Source organism: Mustela putorius, unplaced genomic scaffold (genome assembly GCF_011764305.1).
Source record: "Mustela putorius furo isolate JIRA1106 unplaced genomic scaffold, ASM1176430v1.1 tig00003901_pilon_pilon_pilon, whole genome shotgun sequence".
NCBI lineage: Eukaryota > Metazoa > Chordata > Mammalia > Carnivora > Mustelidae > Mustela > Mustela putorius.
The window spans coordinates 21,803,473-21,819,011 of record NW_025422049.1 but is presented as its reverse complement, the minus strand read 5'-3'; the positions used below and the strand labels follow the sequence as shown (position 1 = coordinate 21,819,011).

Sequence of the window (15,539 nt, the reverse complement as noted above, 5' to 3'; positions counted from 1 at the left end):
GTTGAATATCTCATGTAATTTGTTAAATACTATACTGAAAGTGAAAAATGGAATGGTTGTGTGGGTACAGCATGGTTGTACGTGTATTGATTGTTTACCCTCCTGATTGTGTGGGCTCAGCTATGTGACTGGCAGCCTCAGCTCTTTGCTGCTGCCCAGCTCATTAGAGTATCTACCACCTATCACTAGCCACAGAAATGATCAACATTCAAAAATCAAAGTGCAGTTTCTACTGATTACCTATTGCTTTCACACCATCATAAAGTAAAAAAATCACAAGTTTTCTGAAAATAAATAAATCAATTTAATTAAAAAAAATCACAAGTTGAGCCACTGTTAATTTGGGGAACATCTATACAGTAACTGTACCATTGTCATAGAGATAAAACACAGTCTTTGAAAAGTAATTTGAATCTACAAACATTGACTCTAGAAATAGTAAGATTGTAATTCCTGAGTAGTTCAGGGATGAATATTGTGTGTGTGCATGTAGCTAGGGAATGAGTGCTCAATAAAGTAAATGGGCTAAAATATTAATAGTAGGTGAATTTGGGTAGTATATATAGGTGTTCTTTATATTTGACTTATGTTGGCAACTTTTCTGTAATGTTACCAAGATACTGACCTCACACTCAGAATCATATAAATCTTGTTATTTCTAATATTATTCAGAGGAAAATTGCATTGCTTGTTTTTAGCAGATGTGCTTTTTAAAATAAAAACAGTCAAATTCATTTTGGACTATAAAAAAGCTTTCCTATAAACTTGAAATTATTTCTAAATAAGAATTTTAAATGGAGAAAGAGACATGGGCTGACACAGTGGCATAAGTGGAAATCCACAGCATACTCGGAAATAAATGAATGCATCTGTTGGATTAAAAGATGGGCGAGTATGATAGTTTTATCTCCTTTTCAGCATAAAAGCCACAACTATAGGGGTACCTGGGTGGCTCAGGGATTAAGCATCTGCCAGACGTCTGCCTTTGGCTCAGGTCCTGATTCCATGGTCCTGGGATTGACCAGCATCTGGCTCCCTGCTCAGCGGGGAGTCTGCTTCTCCCTCTCCTTCTGCCCCTCCCCCACTCGTGCTTGTGCTCTATCACTCTCCAATAAAGATATTTTAAAAACCCACAGCTATAAGCTATGAATTTTTGTAGATATTTTCTTCCTTATGAGTTTGCCTTGAAAAAGAACTATTCTATTTTTCCTTTCCTTGTGCAGACCATGTATTCCCTGTCCTTGCATCCAGAGTACCATCCTACCCCACCCAAGTCTGCACAAGGACCAGATGTGGGAACTCATCTGCAGCTGTTCTGGACCAGCTATTTTCTAGTGACCTTGCTGGCAAATGCATTCTGATCTCATATTGCCTACTGCTGTGTCTTTAATTTCTATGATATTAAGTGAGGAATTCTCAAGGTCAGAATCTATAATTATATTATTTTAAATGACAAATTCACTTAGGTGAGAAGGTACAAGTGGAGGTCATTATCACAATCATCTACAAGGAAAGCTGCAACATATGTCATCTTGGAAATCTTCAAAGTTCCAGTGTTGAAATGAATGGGACAGTTATGTAATATGTTTCTGTTTGTGAAATTTTAGTTCCTATGGTGTTGCTCATAGCAAACATGCCATCAATAACACAAAATCATCAAATGTCCCAGTTGAAAGTCATTTATTATTATTATTAATTATTATCATCAGCAGCATCATTATCATTAGCATAAAACTAAATCCTCTAATAAAAGAAAACAAAACCACACCCCCAAAGGCATGTGTCTTGCTGACGGCGAGTCAATAACATTATTTTCACGTACAAGGGACAGCACCCTGAGGATAAAGATCATATCACAGATTGATAATCAATTCAATAATTCAGCCAACATTATTGAGCACCTAGGCACAACAGGAGATTTTAAAATGCATACAAGAATCCCTGCTTTCAAGGAGTTTTACAGTCTAGTAGGAGGTATTGAAGAACACCAACAAGAACACAGGGTCACAGGAACTCAGGGACATAATGGAATCAGTGCCACGTATGCAGTGTTCTTAGAAAGGGGGGGGGGTCACCAGAGACTAACGTCGCATTCAGTTGTGGGAAATCAGAAGAGTCTCCATAGAGAAGGTGGCATCTGAGCTAGGCTTTGAGGAACTGGAAGGATATTTGACAAACTGGCATGTGAGGAAGGGGCACTGTAAGTGGAGAAATTGTGTGGGCCAAAGCATGGCCATGGGAAAGTTCATGGCATGTCGGGAGAGAGGACAATAGTCCAGTTTAGCTCTTTGTATGGGATCTTTGTCAGTGGCAGTGGTGTGATAAAATGCTGCAAGTTATATGGGGGCCATATGTCGAATGGCTCCAAATGACAGGCGAAGATTTCTGATCTTTTCGTCACAGTGACTATTTATCCACAGCAATAAAATATGCAATTATTTGTGAAGAGATATGGTCATTTCACTTCCAGATTTCCTAGAGAAAGTCAAGTGGTTTCTAGGCAATGTTTTTGCCTTGCTATCAAAAATATCCTGCCAGATAACACCAAGCCTTCTAGAGTAAATTTTTCTCATGCAACCAAATCTCTTCCTTCAAAGTCTATTCTTCCCACCCATCTAGTGACAATATTTCTTTCCACTCCTATATCCAGCTCCATCAGTTCCTGTGACAGCTGATCAGTTGAAGCAAGTCTAATTCAAGGTTTTCAGCCCCAGCTGCCAGCTGACTAAAACTAGAGCCCCCAGCCCTGAGAAGTGAGAGTGGTGGCAGTAGAGACAGTGAACAATATAGAAATGTAGCCAGCCATCTGAGGAGTTCTGTGGAATCCACATCCTAAGCCTCAAGCTTAGTTCTTTGAAACTGGAGTCCCTGGTCCTCCACTAAGTTCGATCCAAAGGGCTAGAGGGATTCCAGAACTTATAGTGCCTAACTAAGGTCATCTTACAACGTTTCTCCTTACTGTCAAGGAATTCCTTAAAGAAATGACATTTCTTCAAGGTTACAAGTTTTTTAAGGGCCTACTGGGTCCAAGGCTGTTGAAACTGTGGACAGGATGGAGTGACTTTCTCTTTCTGACCAAGGAACCTTTGTTTGTGCTGACAGGCTGGTAGTTGGGAACTTCTCCCATGCATTGGCAGTTCAAAGACACTAAAGAATGGTTGTAGTAGGTAACCAAGCCAAAGAAGTAAGCTATTTAGACTGACCTGGGAAGGCTTAGGATAACAAAGTTGCCATAGCCACACTTCTTGCAGCTAGTCAGTCTTTAGCTCTTTCCTGGAATGAGACCTCCTCTGCAGGAAGTCATGGATAGCCGTGGTGAGGCCCCATGTCACACTGGACCTTAGGATGACAAGGGAGCCTCCACGGTAGATCAGAAACACCTTTCGGCCCCGAGTGTCCCACACGTCCTGGGCAGAGGCCCACAGGCTTGGCATGCTCTGCCAGCCAACATGGGACTGCATATTGGCCACTAGCACAATCAGAGGATACAGGACTAGGCAGGTTATTGTTCCATTGACGCTCCCAGACACTAAGGCAGGAACCCAGTGGGGCAGGCCTTGCTCTGCCAAGCCATCCTGGATGGGGTCCTTGAAGGAAAAATACAGAGCACTCCCCAGGCTGTTCCTCAGAAGGACAGGCCAGAAACCACGATAGTAGCCCAGTGACAGCCGCCCCCACAGCCCATAAGAGTTGAACTCCTTGAGAATGCTGATGGTGCTGGGGAAGCGGGCTTGCTTGCGACCATCCTGGAGCACATTTTGCACCCTTTCAAAGGGGCTCAATGCCACAGCCTCCACCACACCCGACATGAGCCCTGCAGCCCAGCGGTGTCTCAGGGAGTGTGGCCCAACGGGAGAGAGAGAACACAGCAGGCTATCATAAGTCCCAAACAACAGAGTTCCTTGCAATGTCTTGGAGAGAAGAGGTGGGTATATTCCCCGGTAGAAGTACTGAGGGCCTTCATGCCAAAGCTGTCGCACAGCCTCTGATGCTGCCACGGCATGGATCTGTTGCCGGAACACAACCTTATAGATGGGGAAAGTCAGAAAAGTAGATACAAAGTTGGAAACGGCCCCAAGGGCATAGGCCTGGGAGTGCCAGCTTTTCTTTCCTGGGGACTCCACTCGTGTCCTGTGCTGCAGCTCCTTTCCAGGACCGTGGTTTGGTTCCTCCATGTTGAAGAAGACTGGGTACAGATGGAAGATACTGGCAAGAGTGGAAAAAGAGAGGTTAGACTGACCCATTAAATTTGTTGGGGGGGCATTTTTACTGCTTAGTGAGAAACAAAGCCCCAAGAAGCATGGACCTAAGGAAAAAAGCAATGCTTTGGGTCAGTTTCAGAGAAATAGGCACACTCTTAAGAAGTCAACAAGCTTGGGCGTCCAGGTGGCCCAGTCGGTGAAGCGTCTGCCTTTGGCTCAGGCTATGATCTCAGGGTCCCAGAATCAAGCCCCATGGCAGGCTCTCTGGTCAGCAGGGAGCTTGCTTCTCCCTCTGCCCCTCCTCCCACTCATTCTCTCAATCTCTTTCAAATAAATAAAATCTTAAAAAATAAAAAAGAGTTTATTTTAAAAAGAAGTCATCAACCTCAAATTAAAACAAAGGCAGTTTTCTTTTTCTTTCTTTTTTTTTATTTTTTTAAAGCTTTTATTTATTAATTTGACAGAGAGAAATCACAAGTAGACGGAGAGGCAGCCAGAGAGAGAGAGAGAGATAGGGAAGCAGGCTCCCTGCTGAGCAGAGAGCCTGATGCGGGACTCGATCCCAGGACCCTGAGATCATGACCTGAGCCGAAGGCAGCGGCTTAACCCACTGAGCCACCCAGGCGCCCCAATCACAAACCTTTTTTGAATATTAGAATATTTGATTTGTTGGTAAAACATGGTAGGGATGACTCGCTTCAGAAAAAATAAAAGAAAAAAAAATAAAGAAAGAAAGAAAGAAAGAAAAAAGAAAAGAAAAAGAAAACTGGGGCGCCTGGGTGGCTCAGTGGGTTAAGCCGCTGCCTTCGGCTCAGGTCATGATCTCAGGGTCCTGGGATCGAGTTCTGCATCAGGCTCTCTGCTCAGCAGGGAGTCTGCTTCCCTATCTCTCTCTCTCTCTGGCTGCCTCTCTGTCTACTTGTGATTTCTCTCTGTCAAATTAATAAATAAAATCTTAAAAAAAAAAAAAGGTTTGTGATTGAAGAAAGTAAAACCAGGGCAAGAGGGCTCCAAAACCTATTACACTCAACTTTCACCACATGAAGTTTTGCATTTGATAAACTGCTAGAACAAGTTGATATTCTCTTTCCAAAGAGCGGCACTATCTCAGAGAGGCAGAAAGGCATTCAGAAGCTATAGTCCAGTACTTTCTCTAAAAGATGGTAGTGAATGTGGGGATTGAGGAATCTCCCTCACCTCTCTGTCTGCAGAATCCTGCCAGTGTCCTGGCTGTATCATGGCAATGCTCTGTCCACCCTCCCTTTGCAGTTGAAGAACTGAAAGAGTAGCTCTTCCTAGAAGGTCAGCCCCAAAATGTTCCACACCTAGCTATTTCCAAGCCTATCCTTATAGTTCTGTAGCTATATAATAGAGCAGGAATTTTTCAAACTTGACAACATGTGACATTGTTGGCCAGACAATTTTTTTTGTAGCTGCTGGTCCTGTGTATCGTAGAATGTTTAGCAGCATCCTGGCCAACACTCACTGAATGCCTGTAGCACCAGTTGAGATCAGCCCAGCTACTATAATCAAAATAATCTCCAGACTTTGCCATATGTCCCCTGGGAAGCAAAATCATCCTTGGTTCAGAAGCCCTGTATTAGAGGTAAGACACTTCAAGGGCGCCAAACTACTGATCCCACCCCAGAAAAGGTTGGGAGCTAGCAGATGGTTGGGTAGGTAAGAGGTAACTGGGGATTCAGGACACATGAAGGCAACTCGGGATCAAGAAGAAATGAATGCTGAGTGTAGATCTGAGAACCTGAGGGAGTTTGTCAGGAAGGTGATAGGGCTGAGAAGACAGAGTGTGCCACAGGAGGAGACAGTGTGTGGAGGAGAGGCAGCATAGAGCTGTAGAGGGAAGGGGAGGAGAAGACAGGCAGAGGAGAGGGCACCTTGACAGGGCAGGGGGCTCACATCAGGACTGATAGGAATGGCAGACTCTGGAGATTTCACCCAGAACCCTGGGCTGTGTGGTCCTGAGGGGAGGGAGGTGTTTGGGGCTCTAATTATGCCAGCAGTTGATGACCCCTCCACAGGGACAGAGGGGTGCAGCCTCAGGCCTCCAGGGAGGGGTACAAGCCAGGTAATGTGAGTAGCCCACTGAAGCCTTCCCTGGGCTGCCACACCCAGAACCTGCCAAGAAGTGCTTCTCCTTCCAGAATTATTCCCATCAACTCCTCCCTGGCTCCTTGCTCCTGCTCCATCCCTGACCCCATAATCTGACCTCATGGCCTCCCCCACAAGCCACACACTCTATCTCAATGGAGGGAGGTGGAGGTTCAGCCTCCTGTGCTCTACCAGCATCCTTCCCCTAACCTTAGCACCCCATGTTTGCCTTAAGCTTCACCTCCTTAACCTGGGAGGGTCCTTCTGCCTTCTGCATCAGACCCTTTAGCAGAGAACTGGACAGAGCAAACACTTATGAGGTCCACTCTTGCATCCCTCTGGAGGCCCTTCTGGGTCCCAGCTGGCCACCTCCATCTCTCTAGAGCTAAAAGAGACCCCCACACACACCCCCAGGCCACAGGTAGCTCTACTCAGGTCCCCAAAGCCACAGGCACTCCCAACATTCCCCAGATCTACTACCAAGGACCTTCTTCCTCCAAATCTGACCTGCACCTAAAGATGGGTAGTGAAGGAAATATTTGTCCCCTCTTCTACCTCAAAGTGCAGTAATGGTCCACATTTCCACATTTTCCTGAGTAACCTATAAACATGTGTTGACTGACTGCATAAGACATGTGGACTTGGCGGAAACACTGGGCAAGAATTTGGTAGAGTAGCATTCTAAGTGCCAGTTCTGTTATCAACTTCCTTATGACCTTTAGAAATTCACTGACATCTTGGAGGATCATCCATCTCGGGTATAAAATGAGCTGAGGGGGTGTAATGCTCTCTAGGCATCCTCATATATTGCATGTCACTGGGGGCTGACCTGGGGGAATTTGGACTAACTTTTGATAGAAGAATCTTGCTTTTCCATCTCCAATTCCTCCTGCCATTTTTGCCAATCATTTTCAGGAATTAAAGGTGAACAGTAATTTGGAAACGCCTTAGCTTAAATATCTATTCATCATTTTTAAATTCAGTTCTTCCTATTTTGTGGGGGAGGAGGAGAATCTACTTTTTTCCCATGTATTCTCATGTTATGATGCCAGGCTTGTTGGGGGGCAGAGATCCAATACTGAATTCTGTCTCTATCCCTTAGTTGCGTGATCTTAGGCAAGACATTTTACTCATTCTCTGTGTCTTTAGTTATGAAATAGCCACAACAGACCTACCTCCAAAGCTTGTTGCAAAGATTAATAAAGTGAGATAAAGTGGTTAAGCATCCATGCCATGGTGCCTCAATATAAAGCTTTAAAAAAAAAGATGCTTCCTGACTTCACCATCTGTCTCCATAGAGCACATGTTCCTACAGGACACTCTCAGATCAGTCAGAAGCAGATGAAGAGGTATGGTGGAACAAATCCTGTGTTCACATGGGAGGCAGGGAAGACTTTTCTTCTGCAAATTCAAGGATGTTCTTTAAACAACTCTGGACGGTCTGGCCCCTTGACATGAATTCTGAAGTACAGACCACAGAATGCGTCAGGAGTCAGTGTTGAGCAGTCACTCCCTAGAAACCGTGTTGTGGCTCCTATGTCTATAGCCTAGCAAAGTGAACCCAGGGGGGTTCAGACTGCCCTGGCCCACCTAGTCCAGATGGACAGATGTGTGACCACCCCAGGATCCAGCCCCATGTTTATCTGTTCATTCATGGCCTCCCTCCACCAGTCTTTGGTCAACTCACAAACCCTTACTGATCAGCTACTAAATCACTTGTGCGTAAATTACTGTGAAGCTAGAAATGAACAGGACTTGGTACCTGCATTCAAGGGTTTGGGGATCTAGTGGAACAGACAGTCAACAATGAGCTAAACTATACTGGAAGGCAAAATAAAGGGCACACTAATCAAGGTCAGAGCAGAAAGACAGGAGCAATTTATGTTATCTTGGACAGGGAGCAGCCAAGAAATTACTCCCAAAAAGGGCATCTGACTTGATCCTTAATCAGTGAGCAGGCTTTCATTAGGAGTGAAGGCTGCCATTCTAGGCTGAGGAAGAGGTCTAAGGCACAAGAGACCTAAAAGCATAAGTGGTATACAGCTTTGGGTGTAGGCCTTGGAAAGGAAATAGAGCTGCGGCTGGCGGAGATAAGTGGATTTAGAATAAGGGCCGTATTTTCTTCCCCCACTGCAATGTGGTAAAGCATAAAGACTCAGGTTCTGGAGTCAGACAGCCCTGGGTATGGATTTCCCTGTGCCACCTGCTAGCTATATAACCTCGGCCAAGTCTCTTCACTTCTCTAAGTCTCAGTATCCTTATCTGTCATGAAGCTTGCACAGTATATAAAATTCTTAGCACAGTACTCAGTATATAAATTGCTCCTTAAATTATATTAGTAGTTTCATTTAAAAAAGAGATCCCAGGAAGAAAGATTAGATTGCAACCACACTTTTTTCTAAAGGTTGAAATCAGTTCAACATACTGGGTTGGGTCTTTTGCAGAGTTCATTTTAATTTGCTTGTTTGGGAAACAGCAGAGCAAATTTGTTCATGGGCTTTGGAGTTTTTGACAGCCCTAAGAGGGCTGGAGTCCCCTTTCTCCACTTCTAAGTTGTGTGGCCTCATATAAGTAACTTAACTTCCAGGAAACTCAGGTACCCTACCTGCAAAATGGAATAACAATACCTGTCTAACAATGCTGCTAAGAAGCTTAAATGAGATAACAGATGGAAAGTTCCTGGCACAGGGGAGGCAGGCAGCCAAGGAAAACTATTACTGTTTCAGCTGAAAAGCTTTATCTCCCTAACATTCAGGCTTTTAAGGTTTTTTTGTTGAAATTGGAAAATGTGGTCTCATTAGAGCCATAAATTGGAACACACTCCCACACATGAAGCCAGAGATAAGGGATGCTCTGTATCCAAGTGGACAGCTTAGCAAATCCTCCTCTCATCCTTGCCCAAAGAAATCCTCGCTTTGTTTGAAGGGCCCAATCCAGGCACCTTTACACAATCCATTTCCTTTCACTTTTTTGGGGAGGGAGTGGTCAGAACTCTAGGATCTATTCTTTGTACTATTTGATCCCATCTCCACCAGCTGCAGATCACCTCAGTTGGCAGAGAAGCTAATTTAAACACTGGACAAGAATCTGCTGAGACTCAGGGTCAGATGTCATGGCATTGGGGAGCAGAAGCAAAATTCTGAAGGAAACCCAAGAGCTACTGCCGGCATCACCCTGACCATGTGAGGAGAGCCTTCTCTCTGCCTCCCACGCCCTCCAGCCTCCACCACCTATCCCACACTGTCCCATCCATAAAAGAAAGGCCACAATCCTCAGATAAAAGTTCTCATCTCCAAATTTGAAGTGATTACTTCAAGGAACCCCAGGTATCAGGTTGTCAAACGAGAAGGCAGAAAAGAGCATCAGGAGAAGTACCTTGGCAGGTTGAAAATGAATCCAACAGCAGTTCAATTGTTCATTTGCTTGCAAGCATCAGGAGTCCAGAACAGGCCCTGAAGGGGACCTTTTAACCACAGTTTACATCAGAAAAGTAAGACCTGCTCTCCAAGAACCAGAAGTCATAGAATATAGAGATGGTTTCCCAGCCACTGGCATCACAGCCCATTCAAGCTGGCAGCCCTGCAGGACAGCCCTGCATGCCGTTTCCATGGAGTTGCTCCTGCTCTGGGGCCAGTGATGCCAAATCCAGCAAAGGAGAGGTCCCCTCAAGAGCTCACAGAAGGGCAACCTAGCAACCTGTCCTCAAGCCAGGAAATGAAAGAGCTGTATCAGCAGTAGAGAGCTGGGGATCGGGAGTTAGGTCAAACTGTTTCATTTCTCATACTTCTTCCTGAAGTACAAGTTGACAGAGGAAGATGTTACCAAGAAAGATGGCAGGGGAATGATTCTTAAACCACTCCTGGGCCACAGACTTCCTTGAAAATCTCCAAAACTAAGAACTCAGAAAAATACGCAGAGTCCAAATTCCTTGTAAACGATTTCAGAAAGGACCCTAGGTAGGAACCTCTGCTCAGTGGAGTAACGTGTCATGACTGATGTGCCGTGTGGCCAGATATATTGGCAGCAGGCCATTTGCTTATTACCCTCAGCATGATGTGGTGTTTCCAGCAGTGATTCATAAACTTCTCTACACCTCAGAATTAACTACAGCACTGGTTATATATATAAATCACACTCCCCACCCTAGTCCTAATAAATCTGAATCCCCCCAGAAGTAGAGCTCAGGAATCTGCCTTTCTAACAAGCTTTCCAAAATGATTTTGAGACAGCCAGTCTTGTACCCATACTCTGGTTAATAGCATGGGTTCTAGTGTCAGAGAGGTTTGATCCATATTTTGGCTTCACCTTGTACTTTCAGGCAAGTCATTTCACCTAGGAGTCTTGTTTCCTTAGAGCTCATATGCTGTAGAATTTTTTTGTAATAAACTGGCAGCTTACTGTTGTATAAAAATGGTGTAAAATGGGAAAGAAAAGTGCATTAGTCTCTTCCTCTGTACAATGGTTCCTGCAAAAGTTGCCCAAGGCTCTTTTCCCTACTCCCTGCTGCCTCCCCCAACCACTCTCACTCAACACTCCCATCATGCCAAGACTGCTGGTGGGTTTGAGACCACCAACGTAAAAATACTCAGTAGGCAGTTCAGCTGGGCAAATAGTTAACATTAGAATAATAGGCTTGGATGCAAAATCGGATGCTGAAACTTATTTTCTGTGTGATGCTGGGCAAGACGCGCCAAACCTGTTTCCTCATCAGTACAATGGAGATTAATAGTCCTTGCTCACCAATTCTATATGGTTACAAATGGCCCCTCCCATCTCCACTTTGGCTTTTCTCTACTAACCCTCAATCTGAGAGTAAAAAGACGTGTTTACAAGGGGAGGCCTTTGAAATCGGATGTGTTGACTTGGGTGTGATCTCTTAGCTCTGCCCTTCCTCACCCCACTGCCTGAGTGGTGAAGTGCCTTCTCTGTTAAAACCACACACCGCTACCTCCTTCGCAGGGCTGCGGAGAAGAATATATGAGGCGTCCGGGCAAGCGCATTCGCCTGCAGAAAGTGCTCAGTAAATGCTTTCTCCCCTTCCCCCTATACAAACGTGAGGGGCTTTTATTGTTCACTTATTCTGTCCCACCTCGTGTTTAAGGCATCCGGTCTCAAAGCGAGGAAGGAGGAGAGTCGAGATGGAAGGGGTGAGGGAGAAAGAAAGAGAAGAGGAAACAGCAAACTCACGGGTAAAATGCAAATCGGCCCGGTTGGTGCGTCTGAGCTGCACTTGACACCGCGCTGGCTCCCGCGCCAGTGTGCCGCAGCCCCAGTCGGCCTGCTCCCCCCTTTTGCTAGCAATGGCCTCGGGGCCCAAGGCTGAGGGGGAGGTCGCCCCCGCGCCCCGCTGATTGGCCGCGCCGCCCGGCTCATCAAGCTCTTTTGTGTCAATGGGCAGTGGCAAACTGAAGCGACGGCTGCTGGGAGGGCCCAGCCGGTGGGCGGGGGCGGCCGCGGCTGCCGTGGGAACCGTGCAGCCTTGACTTGGTTACCCCCTGACTGGGTGGCTGTACGGTGCAGCTCCATCCGGCAGCTCCGGTTTGCTCAGCTGCGGAGAAGGCGTCATCCTTTTCCTCTAGAGGGCTGCGGGGACTAGAAAGCGGCATCCTCAGCTGTCCACACCGGAGCATCCACGGCCCACCAGCACAGCACAGATTTAAAAAAAAAAAAAAATTAAAAAGCCGGGGTAAAGAGTTGCGGGGCGCGATTACCGGGCGCGCAGAGAGGAAGGGGAAGCTCCACCGGTACTGGGCGGCTCCCCACTTGGGGAATCGAGAACTGCGAGGCCGGGGAAGGAGCACTCCCGTGGCCCCGCTGCGCCGAGGGAGGAGGTAGGGTTTTCCTGGGTGCTGCCAAATGGGTAGGATTTGCCTGGCTTGAAGGGGGGGGGGGACGTTTTTAGGACGGGGTCGTAAGGGACAAGGAGGAGATGATCCCAAGCTGTCTGCCTTGAACCCCCTTTGCATTTCTCCATCTCTTCCTGGGGAGGATTATGTGGGGGTGCCTGTCCAACTCTTACTCCCTTTCTCCGTGGGAGGCCATCAAAGCTAAATCGGAACTTGAATTCTGTGCAGCTGATTGCAGAGCTGGTAGGCCAACAATTTCCCAGGGGACATGTAATGGAAGGGGTCACTTTGACTTGTATTCAGAAGGTGGGAGAGGGAATTTTCTGTCTGAAGTTAGGAGATGGAATTTTCCTGTCTAGCTACAGCGGAGCTGGGGGTGCAGGTAGGGAAAGGGAGTGGGACGAGGGGTGAGGCTGCTTCTGACCCTTCCCTTCTCTGCCCTATCCTCCAGGACCGACACAACCTTGACGCCCTGAGGACTGGTATCTGCAAACCCCACTGGACGGAGATCAGGGCTGGGATCTGCAACCCCAGTGGACAGAGATCGACCTACCCCAAAGGCGAGCTTTTTCATGGAAGGCACCTGCTGCAGACGCTGGAAGTGAATTAAAGGGGTGCACTTGTTTCCGAGCTTATGTTTTATAATCCGAGAAGTAAGGGGAGAAACTTTTGAAAAGTGTGTGTGGTTGAGATCTGAAACGTGAGTTTAACAGATATCTTTAATTTTTTTTATATATATGAGTATAGTTGACACACAGTGACAAGGGTATCTTATTACCTCTTATTATCACAAATCTATGAGATTTAGACCATTGCACTCTTATTTTGAGAGCCCAACAACAGCTCCACACACACTATTTCACCTAGAATTCAAAGCAACAGTTGCCCTCCCTCCTGGAAGACTGGCCAGAAGCGATGGATGTAACTCTGAAAGGAACCCTGCTAGCAGGAGGACCCCTGGTAGCTCGAGAAAAATTGTAATTGCCAGTCTCCTGCAGACTATTTTTAGGTCAGTGGACAAATATAAAAGGTACTGCAGGGTGTTCATTAAAGTAAAACAACTGCATACCCCTTCCCTGCAATCTATTGCCTTATTGACCCCCCCCCCTTTTTCTTTACAGTCCCTATTGAGATACAAGGAAGGCAGAGTCCGGGAACATTGCTTCCTCCTACAGATTAGGCTTTTCTAAAAAGTCTGAGCATCTTGTTATATTCAGATAGACGACCATCATCCGTCATGGCTAGCGTCATTGCACCAGTGGGTAACAGCTGTGGCAAAACACACCCTTGCCACCTTGGGCCCCTTCAATTTTGAGGTCCCTGGGGAGGAGTCTTGGTCCTTTAAAGGTCCACATGGCAGAAAGAAGTGAAGTTGTTCTTTGGGAGAGTAGTGCCAGCCCAAGGGAAAGAAACCTTTGAAAACTGGCTGATCCAAGTCAATGGGGTCCTGCCTGATTGGAATATGTCTGAGGAAGAAAAGCTCAAACGCTTATTGAAAACACTTAGGGGTCCAGCCCGGGAGGTAATGCCTTTGCTCCAGGCCAGCAACCCCAATCTAAGTGTGGCTAATTTCGTATGGGCGATGAAACTGGTGTTTGGGGAGTCTGAAAGCAGTGTCACCACTCATGGTAAATTTTTTAACACTCTGCACGCACAAGGGGAGAAAGCCTTCCTTTATGTGATCTGTTTGGAAGTGCAGCTCCAGAATGCTATTCAGGCAGGGATCAGCTCAAAAAGATGCCAACCAGACTCGCCTGCAGCAGCTCCTTTTAGGATCTGAGCTAAATAGGGACCTGCACTTTAGGCTAAAACATATTCTCAGGATATATGCAAATGATCAGGATCATCTTCCTAGTTTCTTGGAGTTAGTCAAGATGATAAGGGAGGAAGAGGATTAGAATGACACATTTATGAAACCAAAGCGACCCAAGAGGTCTGAGGTAATCTTGGAGAGGGCAGCAAGCCCTGTAGTATTTCAGGGCCCCCAGCCAATAGCAATCAGCAGCACTGACTTCAACGTAATCTATTACGTAGATGATACCCTTGATGACTCAGATGAGGATGTTATCCTGGTGGAGTCTCAGGACCCTCTACTTACATCCCTGGAAGCCCCACCCCTCAAAAGAGGGCCAGACCTCTTGATCCAATACTGGTCATTGATTGCACCAACTGTTCCTGGGCTCAATCTCCTTACACCAGTGGGGGGTTCTGGGTATAAGAATAATGGTCCTGGGGATGTGTGTAGAGCCAGGAAGTGAAAATACACAATCTTCTGTTCATATTGTGGTGAGGAGGGCTACTCAACGGAAACCTGTAACAGTGAGAGCAACAAGGCCCAGGTGATTGAGAATCTCGTCATCACCTGCTAGAGCTGACACATACAGAGAAGGAGAAGTCAAAAGAGGTTCCTGGCAAACACAATGACCTCTTTGGGCCTTCAGTAAGGTATTAGAATGAGCCCTACGTGAACCGTCAACTGTATTCATGTGGGAAAAACAGCGGGGTGGGGAGAAGTAGACTTCTGTCTGCATTAATTAATCCACAAAGTGGTTTTATTTTGGGCAGAAAAGGTCTTAGATGCCACCAAAATGGAGGGGATGGCCTCAACCCTGTCCCTGCTCCCTCCTCTGTCTGCCTAAGGATCTATTCTGTGTGTGTGTCCATTTCCTTGATGACTATTCTTTTAATGAAAGGAGTATAACTCTGTTAAACCTTCACAAAATGAAGGAAAATACAAATTACTGGAAACTCTCCATCCTTTTATAAACATTGTCAGCCCTTTGAAGAGTGTCCTTCTGGATACTTCTCTGTAATTGTGTACCCAGATAGATATATGTATAGATAAGTGATCAAATATAAGTGCTCTTCTAAATTGTATATTTTTCACCAAACAATATATGTTGTGGAGTTCTGTGTCAATGAATATATATAAGCATCAAGTTCAATGTCTCTGTGTATGATGTTACTTTTAGGAATATAGAGGAAAAATAAATAAGAATCAAATGTAAAAGCTTTAGTGGGGGAAGGTCATATGGTGAAATAGAGTTCTTAACCAACCTCATTTACAGATGAAGAAAAGGGAAGATGAAATGGCCTGAATTTCTCCCAAAAAGGCCTTTATCACAACTGACCTGTCTCTTAGGTCAGGGTCAAATCTGCACCCAGTAGTTAATATTGCAATGCTTTCTTCTCTAATGTATCCTGAGAAATGTGTTGATGGGCAGGGGTGGGGGCAAAAAAGGGAAATGGGTATTTCAGGAATTCCATTCCTGTTCACTTGGGGAAGGAGTAGAGTAGATCTGTTAGACTGTGGCTCTTGCTTCTGGACAACAGCTGGTGGCATCAATAAGACTGTCCTTTGGGCTGACCTGCCCTCTGCTTT

At 45.8% G+C, this 15,539-nt stretch overlaps 2 protein-coding genes across 2 annotated transcripts; one reads left to right on the top strand and one right to left on the bottom strand.

Annotated features, from left to right (window-relative positions):
- Positions 1 to 1,669: 1,669 nt before the first annotated feature.
- SLC25A53 (solute carrier family 25 member 53) lies at positions 1,670 to 11,753 on the bottom strand. Its single transcript, XM_004778686.3, has 2 exons — positions 11,499 to 11,753; positions 1,670 to 4,206 (listed from the first exon to the last, which is right to left on the bottom strand). The coding sequence occupies exon 2, from the start codon at positions 4,173 to 4,175 to the stop codon at positions 3,252 to 3,254; it is 924 nt and encodes a 307-aa protein (XP_004778743.1). The 5' UTR covers positions 4,176 to 4,206; positions 11,499 to 11,753; the 3' UTR covers positions 1,670 to 3,251.
- ZCCHC18 (zinc finger CCHC-type containing 18) lies at positions 11,691 to 15,092 on the top strand. Its single transcript, XM_004778687.3, is given in 8 exon segments — positions 11,691 to 12,142; positions 12,609 to 13,425; positions 13,428 to 13,521; positions 13,523 to 13,882; positions 13,884 to 14,278; positions 14,281 to 14,357; positions 14,359 to 14,521; positions 14,524 to 15,092. Coding segments are annotated over 7 exon segments (1,206 nt in total). The 5' UTR covers positions 11,691 to 12,142; positions 12,609 to 13,394; the 3' UTR covers positions 14,610 to 15,092.
- The last annotated feature ends 447 nt before the right edge of the window (positions 15,093 to 15,539 follow it).

Coding starts and splice junctions, on each gene's coding strand:
- SLC25A53 (XM_004778686.3), bottom strand. CDS start 4,175: ATGGAGGAACCAAACCACGGTCCTGGAAAGGAGCTGCAGCACAGGACA.